The following is a 14092-nucleotide window of genomic DNA, read 5'->3' as shown; positions in this document are numbered from 1 at the left end:
TGATATTTTTTTGTACCTCAATGGCTAAAAATCATGATAGCTTCTCTCTGCACACAGGCTGTTTTTTAAAAAAATAAACTCCTTGGGTTAGCACAGTTTTTAGATTTATAGAAAAATTGTACAGAGCTCCCATACACTCCACAGCAGCTTCTTCTGTTGCCAGCACCTGCTAGTTCATGTGGACGGTCACCACGAGTGACCTGGCCCTGATACTGCCCATGCTTTATTTGGATTGCCATAGTTTTCCCTGGGTACCTTTTCCATTCCAGGACCCCATTGCGGATCCCACATGACATGTAGTTTTGTCTCCTCAGGCTCCTCTTGCTTGTGACAATTTCTTGGACTTTCCTTGCTCCTTGCTCCTAAGGTCCTGACGGTTTTGAGGAGCACTGGTCAGGTGTTTTGTAGAATGTTCCCCATCTGAGATCTGTCTGATTTTTTCCTCATGATCAGACAGGGGTTATGGGTTTGGGGAGGAAGATCACAGAAGTCAGGTGCCCTCCTTGTCACATCACATATTCAAAGATTTGTAATTGTTGACTGTGTCCCCTGGTCCAGGTAGTGTTGGTTAGGTTTCTCCACCCTTTTCTGCCCTTTCTAGACTGGCCTCTGTGGAAGTCATGTGGGCAGCCCATGTAAGGCTGGAGAGCCATGTGCCACATCTTTGAGGGTAGGCACTGGTGTCCTGGCCAAGGGCTCACCAGCCCTCCTCACCCCCTTAGGATAAACTAACTGCCCAGGCAGGATTAGCCCATGTGTTAGAGGAGAGAGATTGGAACTCTGGACTGGGATGTGGTCCGTGATGTGTGCTCATCCTGGGGCCCATACTGGTCTTGTTCTGGGGGGGTGAAGCAGGTTGGCCGACGTAAGCCATTGGTGAATGTGTGCCCTCTCATGATTCACACTCAGAAGTGAATCCTGGAGCACATTCTGCTAACATCTTCATCCAGAAGAGAAGGACTTCCTGGAGTAGTTAAGAGTTATTTAAAAAAACAAAACAAAACAAAAAACCCTAACTTACAATAATTCAACATTTTTTCTACTCTGGACCTAACTCTGTGTTAACTTAAAAGTGGAAGCAGCTTGATTCTTTTCCTCAGAGAATCCTGGAAAGGTCTAAAAAAATGTCATTGCTATTCAAGGCCTCTGGGTTTTAATAATAAAAATATGGTTTGGTTTGCCTTCCATAGCATTTTACTTGGAATAACATCTGATTTTTCCTGAGAATTGCATGATTATTGAGGGCAAAAGCAATGTCATTAATTTGTGTTTCTCATATTATGTAACTTTTGCCCATAGAAGGGCACTTAGAGCTGAAAATTAAGAGCTGAAATAAATGTAGAGGCTTGGAGAACTTAAAGTCAAGGCTGCTGGGTGTATGGGCCTCCCAGGCTTCTCGGTCCATACTGGTTAGGCCTAAGACGGGTACAAGTCATAGGAGGATATTCTGACAACCATTTGTGAAATTCTGAGATTTAAAATGTTTTAGCCATCAGTGATGGCAAAGGACATCGTGACTTTCTGTGTTGGGATAAGAGAAAGTTATTGGGTAGAATGAAAGGCAATAATAAACACTTTCATTCTTTTTTTCTAGCAGATTTGAACAGCACGATGGGGTGCAAAGTTCTGCTCAACATTGGCCATCAGATACTGCGGCGGAAGGTTGTGGATTGCAGCCGGGAGGAGAGCCGGCTATCTCGCTGCTTGAACACTTTTGACCTGGTGGCGCTGGGGGTGGGCAGCACGCTGGGTGCCGGCGTGTATGTCCTGGCTGGAGCTGTGGCCCGTGAGGATGCGGGCCCTGCCATTGTCATCTCCTTCCTGATCGCAGCGCTGGCCTCGGTGCTGGCTGGCCTCTGCTACGGCGAGTTTGGTGCTCGGGTCCCCAAGACAGGCTCGGCCTACCTCTACAGCTATGTCACTGTTGGGGAGCTCTGGGCCTTCATCACTGGTTGGAACTTAATCCTCTCCTATATCATTGGTATGTCCCAGGAGGCCTGGAGCCCGCTTCCTTCCCTCTCTGCTGTTCTCACCTCCAAACCACGGGTGACACTATCCTTTGCTCCCCATGGGGACTAGCCTCCTCCCTAGATTGTTGTACATGTTCCCTTTCCCTGTAATGAAGGGTGGGGTGGGGGGCTTATGGATATCGCTGCTCCTTCTGGTTTGTGCCCCGTTTTTTAATGATTAGGTGCATTGGACTGTTAGTGGGAATGAGCCAGGCCTTGAACAAGGAGGTCAGTCCTGTTAACACAGGAGATGTAGATTCAATGGGATGTTCTTATTACTTAAAAGGAGTGTGGTCCCTTTTAGTATTTTCGATTACAGATCACTAGAGTAGACATACCACCGATACAGAAAACTTTGGGAAATACAGAAAAGCGCAGCACAGAAAGTAGACATTGCCCAGTCTGGCAACCCAGAGAAATCGTTATTTATTCATTCATTCATTCTTTCAGCAAATATTTATTGAGCCCCTCTTCCGTGCCAGACATTATGCTAGATAGTAGGAACGCAGTAGAAGAGTAAGACCGTCTCTGTGCATAAGAGTTTAGGGATCGTGTAACTATTGTTAATATTTTTGTCAAATATATATTTTTTTGTCCAGGATGTCTTTTTATTTATGAAACAAAATATAGTAAACATTTCTCATAGTATTTATGGTGTTTCCATAGTAATATTCCAAATGATTGCATATTATTACCTAGGTTTATATACATAACATACTTTTTTAGATGTTCTTGTGGGTATTTAGACTGTTTCCAGTTGTGTTGTTATTGTTACAAATGGTTAATCGTTTAATGTCTTTGGGCACTGCCATGGTTTTTTCCCTTTAAAATGGTCTGAGAAGCAGAATGTCTCGGTCAGTGGGCTTACGTATTTTTAAGGCTTGTGTTGCCTGCGATCCTTCGGGTGGCCACAGGTTCCCTTCCACACATACTTGCTGACCCTGGGCACCCGTGTTAAAAACAATCAGCCAACAAACAAAAACACTCAAAATACAAAGTTTTCTTAGTTTGGTAGGTGGGAAAGCATTGTCTCTCCTATGTTATTTGTATTTTGATTACAACCAAAGTAGAATGCATCAACTTAAAAGAGACAGGCACCTGAATATAAGAATATCCAAAGACTATGAATGGCCAATTCCTAAAAGTAGAACTATAAGTGGCCACTAAACATTCTGTTTATATTTCAGAAAGCTTTTTGTAATAACATCAAAACACAGAGATGTGGCTCGCTCCTGTGTACCCCACACTGGGAATGTCATAGGGGGCTGTGAGCTGCCCGCTGGGACGTGGGCCCCGGGCGCCATGTGGAGCACCTGCTGCCACTTGCCCACGCCAGCTGGTTGAGGGCTCCTGCCAGGCTCTCTGAGCAGCACCTGTCTTTCTTCTCAGGTGCCCGTGGTACCTAATGACAACCAGCATAGCTTATGCTTCTAAGTTTGAAAATCAAACTCATAATAACGTTTCTTTGTTTCAGTATGACACTAAAACTTAGAGCCACAAATGCTCCTATAAGCTCAAGTCACTCAGTGGGAACTTAGCTGTTTTAAATGGGCTGTTACGTTCCCAGAGGACTTACCTGGGCATAAAACAAAACCTGAGCTGGAATTGCCCGCTGCTTCCAGACCAACAAATGAAAGAAAGGTTCTTTGCCAGAATGTTCTTTGCTTGTGAGACTGACTTGTGCATGTGTTACCATGGGTGATTCTTAGCCTTAGCTTTTGGGGAAGGGCAGTTTTTCTCAGCAAACATGGGGTTCCTTTAAAGCTGTTTTTCAGAGATGGGGAGGGAAGGAGACCAGAAAGGAAGGCGAGGCAGCCTGTCTCACCCCACACCGTGGTTTTCAGAGCGTGAGCAGCCGTGAGCTGGTTTCTTTTGGGGCCTTGATGGACAGAATCCATAATAGGCTAGATAGATTCTGAGGATGAAGAAGCATGGTTATATTTTTGAGTTTTTGGACAAATACTCAGCACAAGACCAACTAGCAACATTTAATCTCTGTAATTCCCTCTGGCCAAATTTTGTGGGTGATCCAGACCACAGTCACCAACAAGGCCCCCTTTGAAAATAAAGGAGAATGCTGTATGTGAATATTGGGATTTTAGTGACATTTCATTGAAAAGCAGTGGCTTTATTCAGGTTAAAAGAAAGTGTGTGTAGTTAACAGTTACTGGCATTTGAGGTGCTGCATTTGTTTGTGATCCTTATGCCGGGGGATGCAGGGTACGGAGAGGAGGAGAGCTGGGCTGTGTCCGTGGTCAGATACCCGGGCACCTGTGGCCTCTGAGTCAGGTGATGTGAGCCCTGATAGGTGGCTGACACCAGCTCTGGGTCAGGTGCTCTGAGCAGGTGACTTTTTTGCTGAGGTGAGGGTTACACGTGTGAATCTTCTTGGTCTCATCTTACTTGAAGAACAGTGTTCCTCTGGTGGGTGGGGACCATCAGCTCCGTTGTCGGTCAGAGGGATCTTGGAAAAGAAGCTTCCTGAGCCAGGTGTTTCAATCTGCCGACTGCAGCTGTGAGCAGATTACAATATCAACTTCGTGGTTTGCCGCCAACATTTCTTTTAATAATGAAATAAAATAGGTGGAGTTGAATAAATACCATCAGAGTACTTCTCAGGTGACAAGGGTAATGGCACTGTTTTGTAAACTGTTTACTATTCAGTTGTATATTTGGAACACAGTACACGTGTCCTTATTGGGTCATGATGGAAAGTGTGTTTCTGTCTGGGTCCATGAGACCTCTGCATCCTTGTCACCTCCCTGAAGGGCCTAATGGAGCATCACTTCTGAGCTAGCACACACCAGGGTCCACCGTGCCCCAGTGCATCATCCATGACCCTCACACACTCACTACCAAATACTGTTCATGGTTTCCCTTCAGTTTCCTCTTGTGCGTCTGTCTCGTGGCAGGTACTTCAAGTGTAGCAAGAGCCTGGAGTGCGACATTTGATGAGCTGATTGGCAAACCCATTGGGGAGTTCTCGCGGACACACATGGCTCTGAATGCCCCTGGAGTGCTGGCCGAAAACCCAGACATATTTGCCGTGATCATCATTCTCATCTTAACAGGTAAAGCTACACAGTGGGACATATCCAGTTGGAGTGAGAGGCCTGAGGTGTGTGGGACAGGTTTCCATGAGGCCTGTTTCTTCCTTTCCTTGTTCTGCTTTCCCCTCCTTTTCTTTCTTTCTGTAACGAATGCAGACATCTTGGTTGTCTTAACGGCTTCTCATACACACAGCGTTGGCGCATTGGTTAGTTGTCAAAGCCGTGTGCCAGTTATTTAAGAAAGAGTCTCAGGTGCTTGTGTAGCTTTTTGTGGAGTGGGAATTTGCTAATACTGCAGGCTTTTTGTACAAGTGACCCAGGAATATGAATTCCCTTGACTCAGTGGAAGACTGTCTGGAAAAGAAAGTGGCATTCCTCAGCGGGTAAGAGGTGGGGGATGAAGTCAGTCCGTGGCACCAGTTTGTGCCTGGGGGTTGGAGAAGTCTTGAATGATTTTACATCTAATAGCCATCAAAATGCTTCTTTAAAAAGAAGTAAGTTTCATGACAGTAAGTAAGGGCACAGACTTTTAAAATTCCAGATACTGCTTAAACACGGCTGAAGGCAGCTATTTCCGAGTGATGTTTATCTGGGTCTCAGCCTCAAGGTTGTGTGTTTTGTTTCATGTGGCACTTACTGTATAAGCATTAAGCTGAACACAGATAAATTCCCCTTTGAGATTAGAAGATCTTGGATGGGTTTTAAAAACAACATGCCTTATTTTCCGCACCGTAATTGAAATCATCTAGCACAGGCCAGTCTCAGCAGTATTTCTGGTCCAGTTGGCAGGAACGTGTATCAGAAATGAAGTTTGCAGCAGTGAGATTTTCATAAACATGAGAGGGAGGGATGCCAGAGAGAAACCCGAGCACAGCATGATGAGGTGATCCCTGTGATAAATTGCTCAATTCCCTTCTTGTGCCTTCATTTCAGAATTGACTCTATTGTGAAATGCATTTTTTTTTTTTTTATTTTGAGTGTATGAAAGGTGTACCTGGCAGGGCAGCAGTCTTAAGTCATAAGTGGTAGTCTACCTGTCACCTGGAGTCCTAGCCTCTTTTCCTCCCCAGCCTGGGGTTTGGCCACAGATGTCCCCAAATGGCATATTTATCCCATTGTGGTCATGTGGCTAAGCCTCAGTGACAGTGTTGTCATGTGGCTTCCGTGTGTTTTTATCACTTGGGTCTTTTTGATTTTTTTCATGTGAGTTTATGATCTATAACTAGTCTAACTTAGACATTGTTTTAAGTGCGCCAAGTCTGAGATGAACCACACGGTTCGTGGTTCTTCCATAATCACAGGAAGTTGTTGTTGCTAATACCATAAACATTGCAGAGTGAATCTGAATAATTTTCTCATCTGAAAAACCCTCATTCTGTCAAGAAACTGAGTAAAATGTCTCCTTTTTGGAGAAAAAAATTCCTGCCTCCTCAGAGGAGTCCAGGAAAGTATGTTAATGAGGAGGAGAGAGTGCTAAGAGGGGCCTCCTCTCTGTCCTTGGGAGGGGCTTGCCCTTCGGGAGGTTGGCAGTGGTATCCCCCATCTCTGCTGTCCTTTGGTGCCCCCTGGGTGGCACCCTGAACTCCAGAGGGACCTGCAAGGCCAACGTTGGTAGCTTTGTGAACTACCGCCTGAACTTCAGTTATTTTGATCCGGGCTAGAAAGAGTATTAATTCAGTCCTATTCCCAGAGGCTCACAGAAATCTTAGGAGGTTTGGTGCCACTTGGATTCTTCCTAAGTCACCCTCTCCTGGGATCCCTGTCCCTGTCCCAGGAAGGACTTACCTGGCACAAAGTTAACACTCTCAGGCAAAATTTTCCTGTTTGTGTGCTTTTTCAGGACTTTTAACTCTCGGTGTGAAAGAGTCGGCCATGGTCAACAAAATATTTACTTGTGTCAATGTTCTGGTCTTGGGCTTCATTATGGTGTCAGGATTTGTGAAAGGATCAATTAAAAACTGGCAACTCACAGAGGAGGATTTCCAGAACTCATCCAGTAATCTCTGCTTGAACAAGTGAGTTGTTTTTTCTTCCTCTCGGCATATAACAGCTGATGTGTATTTGGTACTTAATAACATACACCTGTATTGGGGGCCTGTAATTGGCCAGAATAGTACGTGCCTTTTTAAAAAATAAAATTTGAATTTGAATTCTTTTGTAGTATAATAGGTGAGGGTGGTGAGGGTGTTTTTTTGGTTTGAAATTTGTGTTAAGTTTAATTTCCCTGAACTCGACAGAACATTGTATGATAAAGGAAGATATTCAGGAAAAAAGAATCTTCATTCTAATTCCAAAACTGTATGTAGTTGAAGATCATTGTCAGACTCACTAATCTGTTTTTCCTCATAATTGTTTCATGACCCACCTCTGAATTTTATATTCAGAAAAGATTTTCTCTGCAAAACTATGGTGATATCACTTGATTTTGAAATGCCTTCCTATTAGTAACATAGAGGGAAGAAGAAATACATGGAACTTTTATCACAGGTTTTTATTAAAGGTTTTCACAATTAGTGAAATATCAGAATGTGATTATAATAGTTTCTTTCTCCTACCTTCGACTTGGGGTACATCAGCCCTGAAAACCAGCAGCCCAATTTCCCTTATGTTCTCTGACTCAAGACTCTTGGGATTGGAGGCACGTGACAGGCCAGCCCTTGGACCTGTGCTGTTTTAGGACCTCCAGTGAAGCCTCATCAACAAGCTGAGATTATCTAGGAAACAAGAGCCAAACAATTAAAATGTATCTTTTTGATCTTTTGTAATTTTTCAGGGGAATCTTAGGGTCTTAGGATGGAGAAGGGGGAGTGAGATTTTTGTCTATGGTTCTATTTTGATTATGACCAAAGGTTAAACAGCTCTGATAAGGAGACCCTCCTGAAATGCAGTGATTTTAAAATGATGTCTTGACATGAGCAGACCAGGTTGACTGGCCAGCATGGCTGCACACAGGCTTTCAGGGACCCTGACCGTCCACCTGGTTGCTCCATCCTGCCCTAAGATGGTGTCCTCTTCTGCATGATCAGAGCTGGGCTGTGGGTGTGGGCAAGATCCAGCCCTCCCGGAGAGGAAAAGAGGGTATGGAAAAGAGTGTGCCCAGTCCTTTCAAGGGCAGATCCAGAAGATGCCTTTCCCTTCTGCCAACATCCCACTGGTGAGAATCCAGTAGGTGGCCATATCTAGCCGCAAGGGAGACTGAGAAACAAGGTCCCACACTGGGGATCCCACTGGTCGCACGTGAACTTGGTCATTGGGCAGGCATTGATGTGTGACTAGTTCACTACTAGAACATAAGCAGGAAACTGTTGAATGCATGAAATATTATGTGGTTAACAGTTCAAATAAAAAGAACCTACCTTTTGGAGACTAAACTATTACAGGGAAATGAGGGCTTTTAATTTTTTTTTTTTTTAAGTAAACTCTATGCCCAATAGAGTGGGGCCAAGATCAAGAGTTGCATGCTCTATTGACTGAGCCAGCCAGAGCTGAGAAAAGATTTTTTTTTTTTGAGAAAAGATTTTTAATGTAACATTCCTAAGCATTCCTGGGTCATATTTATCCCAAATTTATTGATGCTCATTATCTCAGGGAAGAGGAAAGCCAGTTCAAAATAAGCTTGGAAATAACATTAGATTTTGAAAACCTGGGGCGACTTTCTTGCTGATGGCTGTTTATAGATCAGGAATTAAATATAAATGGCATGTCTTGTTTCTTAGTTGTCGATCAAGATTGAATTTTATTGTTTTTATGAAGATATTGTTTATGTTAGCCAATGGTATTTACTGTCATTGGTTGTCCTCATACTTTGTGTCCTGGTGAGATGAACTGTACTGCCCTCAGCCCCAGGAGCACTGCCTCCGAGGTAGAATGCTGCAAGTCTGGAGCATAGCTTGCTCTTTCATTTTATTAAAACCTATAAACTGCTTTCTCTCATTTTTTTTTAACCCCTCAGCCATAGATTTGTGTTTCCAACCATGGCCATGTAGTCTTGCATGAAATTGCTTGTCTCTCTGAAATAATAGAGTATTTCCCAACCAAACCACACAGCATGGAGGAGCTTCAGCCTGCATGGCTTTGGTGGCAGTTCTGAGCACTTTGGATTGTGATTTTATGATACTCTCTCCAAGACTGGCTGTAAACACCTCTGTGAACCTGTGACTGAGTCGGTGTCTTGGTCTAGAATAGAAATGTTATCTGACAGTTTGGCTGGTTCCCTCTGGCCTTCAACTTATGCTACCTCTGGCTTTCTTATCCAGAGTCCTGTGGATTTGTAATAGATGTAGTGAGTGTAGAGCTACAGCACTACATGGAAACCTGCTGAGAAGGTTGTGTCAGGTAGTTTCTTGTCAGGTAGGGTGGAAACCCAAAAATAACACTGGCTTCCACAAGTTAAAAGTTTAGTCCTCTTAAGTCAGCATCTCTAGGTGGTTGGTCCAGCATATTGCTTTGGTGGAAGAGGAATCCAGTTCTTCCATCTAATGGCTTTGTCCATGGCCCACATTCCCAAGGTTACCCCAAGGTCCAAGATGGCTCCCACCAGCAGGAAGGAAATGAGAAAAGTAGAAGAGTACCTTCCCACTCCACTAAATTCCCCTGATGTTTCTCAGGAGATGTATACACCATGTCTGCCTAAGTCAGGTGACTATCCCTCATAGCTAGAGAGTCTGAGAAACATATCATCTTTATTCCTAGTGTTCCTATGTCTAGCTAAAATAATTATATTTTCTTCCTGTGTAGAAGAAGGGGGTATGGCTTTTGGGGACAACCTGCAGTTTATGTCAGGGTGGCAGATGGAAGTTAGCAAGAGCAGAGTCTTGGTGAAGGATGCTCTCCACTGATGCAGTTGGAGGAGACCATACGGAGGGGAGAGGACCCCCCTCACCACCATGGAAGTTTCTGTCAAGTCCTCAGCCCAGGCTCGGGGATGTTTATGAACACGTGACAGATTTTCCTTCTTCCTCTGCCAGTTATCCTCTCTGCTAGCTCCTGGGTAACTGGCTGAGGGGCATGCAGAAGAGCTGGTCAACCCTAGCTCTGGTGAAGGGGCACTGAGCTAGGATCTGCTTCAGCCCTCCCTGTCACCAGGCGACATTAGCCAGGTGGTGGCTATGGCAGTCCCTTGAACCTCCTTCCTCATTTCTTTGTGTGTCAGCTGCTAGATGCCAAGTGGGCACCACGTGCAATAGCAAATCAATCACTGATTTATATACAGAGCCTTTACAAAATCTTTTTTTTCTTTTCCTTTTTTTTTTTTTTTTTTAAACAAAATCTGACTGTTTTGGTTTGAGGCCACATAGAACAGGTTTGATAGCGAGGCCCTGCCACTAAGAGTGGAATGCCTAAACTCTTCTTCAATGTTGAATTTAATTTTTTGAGTAGATAATGTTTTCTCATGGTTCCCATGTCATAATGTCATAAGAAGGTATACACTGAGAATTTGTTCCCATTCCTTTCTTCATCTACCTCATTCTCTGCCCACCCCCCCGACCATGGGTAATCATTTTTACTATTTTGTGTGTGTAAGCTTCCAGGTTTTATTTGTCTAAATACAAGCAGTTACAAGGATGTAGTTCTGTTTGTTTTGTGTATTATGTATATAACTTATATACATAACTTAAGTGTATAGTTTCTCTCTTAGTACATAAAAAAAGGTAACATTCTCTCTCCACTTTTCTGCACCTTGCATGTTTCCCCTACTACCATATTCTGTTAAGGCTTTTCATGCCGGGACCTTGTCCTTTGTTGTGACGTGTGGTGTCTGGGCATCCACATTACGATGGTGACCCAGCTGGAGGAGTACATACAGTTAGAATCACAGTCTGCTGACTCCCCTTCCATCTGATTCCTTCCCCTGAGGAGCAAGGGAGAATGGCTTTGTTTTGCTCTGCTAACTCTCCGTAGCTCCATGCTTTTCTTGATGCTCCTGCTTCACCTGGCAATGTGATGGACGCATGTTCCAGCCCCTCATCCTCTTCTACAAGGCCTGTCTCTTCCTGGGGTTTGTTTGTTTGTTTGTTTATTTTAAGATTTTATTTATTTATTCATAGAGACACACACACACAGAGAAGCAGAGACACAGGCAGAGGGAGAAGCAGGCGCCATGCAGAGAGCCGACTTGGGACTCAATCCAGGGTCTCCAGGATCACGCCCTGGGCTACAGGCGGCGCTAAACTGCTGCGCCACCGGGGCTGCCCATCTTCCTGGGGTTTAATGCACATAATGTTGTACACTTTCCTCTGCCCTTCAAATGGAATTCTCAAAAACTTTCTGGGTGCCTCTGCCTCATGGTTGTTTAAAGCAAGCCTGTCAGTCCTGATGCTTGTTTATTTTTCCACACAGCTGTTCCATAGCCCTTGAGGTAAGAGGGCTTGTGGAGGCAGGTGGGTATCTAGAGGCCTTCCACACCTGTCTGTCTGTCCTGCCAGTGACAGGGAGCCGGGCCCCTCATGTTCTAGTTGTGTTCAGAAGTTGAAAGGGTCTGCCAGGAGCCCCTCAGAAGGCATCTCACTAGAGTCTCCTGCTTTCATCTTCTCATCCCGCTATCTTGAGCTATTCGGCTGTCAACTATTTTGTTTCAGACTTTGGCCTAAAACTTTTCATAATAAGAATCGGCTCACCAGGACAGTCTGTGTTCTTGGTGATTTATGGATGCGGTGGGCGCGTCCTGTGTCTTGCTGACTCACTTGTCCTGGGCTGCCATTTTTGTCTTTGGGTGGTGAGTTTATTTTAGTCATACCTTAAATCAACAAACTTCCCTTTGAGTCTGGCAATAATTTTTCCTACATCTATCACTTGCCTGTTTCTTGGGGCTTCCCCCATGTTGCTACTTACTGAACCACAGTGAGTCCCAGATTGAGAACCTCCTTCACGCTCTGATTTCCAGATTCTGGAACCAAGGATCCTCTAGAAATCAGTGCAAGGCTCAATCCCCATTACAAAATAATTAGGTCCAAAGTGGCCATCTATTGATAAATCCCTCTGAAAGCAAATTTGGCCAATGAGTTGCTAACCCAATTAACATCTCTTTATAGGACTAGAATACCCTATTTGGCTCTTCTTATGTTAGGAAGTCAAGTGGTCTGGGGCAGGTTGCCCTGCAGAGCTGGGCAGTTGTCAGCCTGCTGAGTTAGGAAGGGTGATGGGGAGGTGGTGACTGTCCTCTGGAAACTGTGACAGGAAGCCTGCAGCCTGGCAGCCAGCAAAAGTCATGGCTGGTGAGGGAGGAACCAAACTGTCCTTCTTGGACTGGTAGCTCAGCTGTTTTTTATGTGGTAGTAGGGGACCGGGGTGTCTGTGGTGTAGAATCACTTGTGACAGTGGCCATCTAGGGTGTGAGTGGTAGCTGGCCCCCAGGCTCTGTGCAGCTATTCTAGGCCTGGACACACTGTTCAGAGTCACAGGTTCCACTTCGTTGGACCTATTTTCTGAACCTTAAAGGATTTCTGGGGTTGACAACATGTGTTTGGCTGTGTATCCATTACTTCAGCAAATATGTACTGAGCCCCACCCATACGCCCAAGCCATGCTGGGCATTGGTCCCTACCCATGTAGGCATCCCTATTTATCATGTGCCTGTGAGTGCTGAGGAAATGCTTTTGTTGACTAGAGCAGTTTGCTTTCTTCAACCTCAGTATCTCTGGAAATGCTTATTTTGGGACTTGAGTTACTGGTAAATATAGGAGATTTTTGCATTATGTTCCTGGGGTGGGGGCCATGCACCCAGTTGGCAGCTCTCAGTTCTAAAGTGTATGTTCTGGAGTGCCTGGGTGGTTTAGTCAGTTAAGCATCTGCCTTCAGCTCAGGTCATGGTCTCAGGGTCCTGGGATCGAGTCCCACATCGGGCTTCCTGCTCAGTTGGGAGTCTCCTGCTCCCTTTCCTTCTGCCTGCTGTTGTGCCACCCCCCCCCCCGCCCTCTTATGCCAAATAAATAAATATAATCTTAAAAAAAAGTATATGTACTTTGTTTGAAGGTCCTGGGGGAAAGGCCTCACTTGTTGGTTTCTTCCCCCTTTCCTGTTGGACACTCCATCTCACATACCCTCTCCTTTCCCCCAAAGCCAATATTCAGGGGTGCTTCTGGAAAGGGCTCAGTGAGTGCCCTTGTGGTTCTGGGCCATGCAAAGCAGGGAAGCCTGTGCCCCCGGGGTCTGGTGACAGCTGCCTTAGGAATCATTTACAAGGGGTCTGGAGCACCCCAGGCTGGCAGTGGGGTAGGGGGCGTGACCGCTCGGAGTGGCTTCTCTTCAGGACTGTGAAGTGGGTATTATGATCTTTGGCTCTTTTTTCCTAGTGACACAAAACAAGGGATATTTGGTGTTGGTGGATTCATGCCTTTTGGATTCTCCGGCGTCCTGTCAGGGGCAGCAACCTGCTTCTATGCCTTCGTGGGCTTTGATTGCATCGCCACCACAGGTATGGCGCCTGCCCACCGTCTGGGGCCCAGCCTGTAGGTCCTCCTCTCCCATCAGACAGGCTGGACTAATTTTACCCATGGGTTGCTGTTTTCCTTCCTGTGGGCATGTGCCGGCTGCCGCTCTTTCACACATGAGTAACGTGTAGATTTGTAGCTTCCTGCTGATCTCCCCCCCCCCCCCCGCCCTTTTATCACTTCCCCAAGTGGCAGTGCCTGACAGGAAAGTCTTCATCATGAATGTGACTAACTATTGTGCTGCTAGGACGGGGTAATGATAGCGTGGCTACAGCCCGATTTCATATCTGTGCGTCATCTGGGAGAAATGAAGCCATTAAAAATATTGTTATCCGAGTGACTGAATAGGCTGGGCTCTGTCGGGCCTCCTGAATTTTCTCTGCCAAAGGAAATAAGTCTTTTCCTTGGCTGAACCAGGGAATAAAGGCGGAAAACACCATCCCTGGGCTTTATGAGTCTTCTGGTCTGTGTTAGGAGGGCCACCTGTGATTCCCAGAAGCCCAGAAGATCCTGGTTCCCATAGGGCTGAGCACTGCGGGGGAGTCATTTATGGGTGGCACAGGCATCTTCTGGATGCCCCTCACTATCTTGCCCTCCTGGGCCT

At 45.4% G+C, this 14092-nt stretch overlaps 1 protein-coding gene across 6 annotated transcripts in view; it reads left to right on the top strand.

Moving 5' to 3' along the window:
* The window catches only part of SLC7A1 (solute carrier family 7 member 1), a 79556-nt gene that overhangs the window by 52180 nt on the left and 13284 nt on the right, over positions 1-14092 (top strand). For 5 of the 6 annotated variants that reach the window (XM_055317148.1, XM_055317145.1, XM_055317147.1 and 2 more), the window contains 4 exons: positions 1598-1981; positions 4922-5080; positions 6900-7074; positions 13351-13472. In XM_055317148.1, the coding sequence (XP_055173123.1) occupies positions 1612-1981; positions 4922-5080; positions 6900-7074; positions 13351-13472 (826 nt within the window). In that variant the 5' untranslated portion in view covers positions 1598-1611. Of the gene's footprint in view, positions 1-1594; positions 1982-4921; positions 5081-6899; positions 7075-13350; positions 13473-14092 lie in introns of all 6 variants that reach the window. The other variant, XM_055317144.1, reaches the window with a different exon arrangement.

The sequence above is a fragment of the Nyctereutes procyonoides genome, unplaced genomic scaffold, assembly GCF_905146905.1.
Source record: "Nyctereutes procyonoides isolate TBG_1078 unplaced genomic scaffold, NYPRO_anot_genome, whole genome shotgun sequence".
NCBI lineage: Eukaryota > Metazoa > Chordata > Mammalia > Carnivora > Canidae > Nyctereutes > Nyctereutes procyonoides.
The sequence above is the reverse complement of the archived record's forward strand: the minus strand, read 5'-3'. Positions and strand labels throughout refer to the sequence as shown.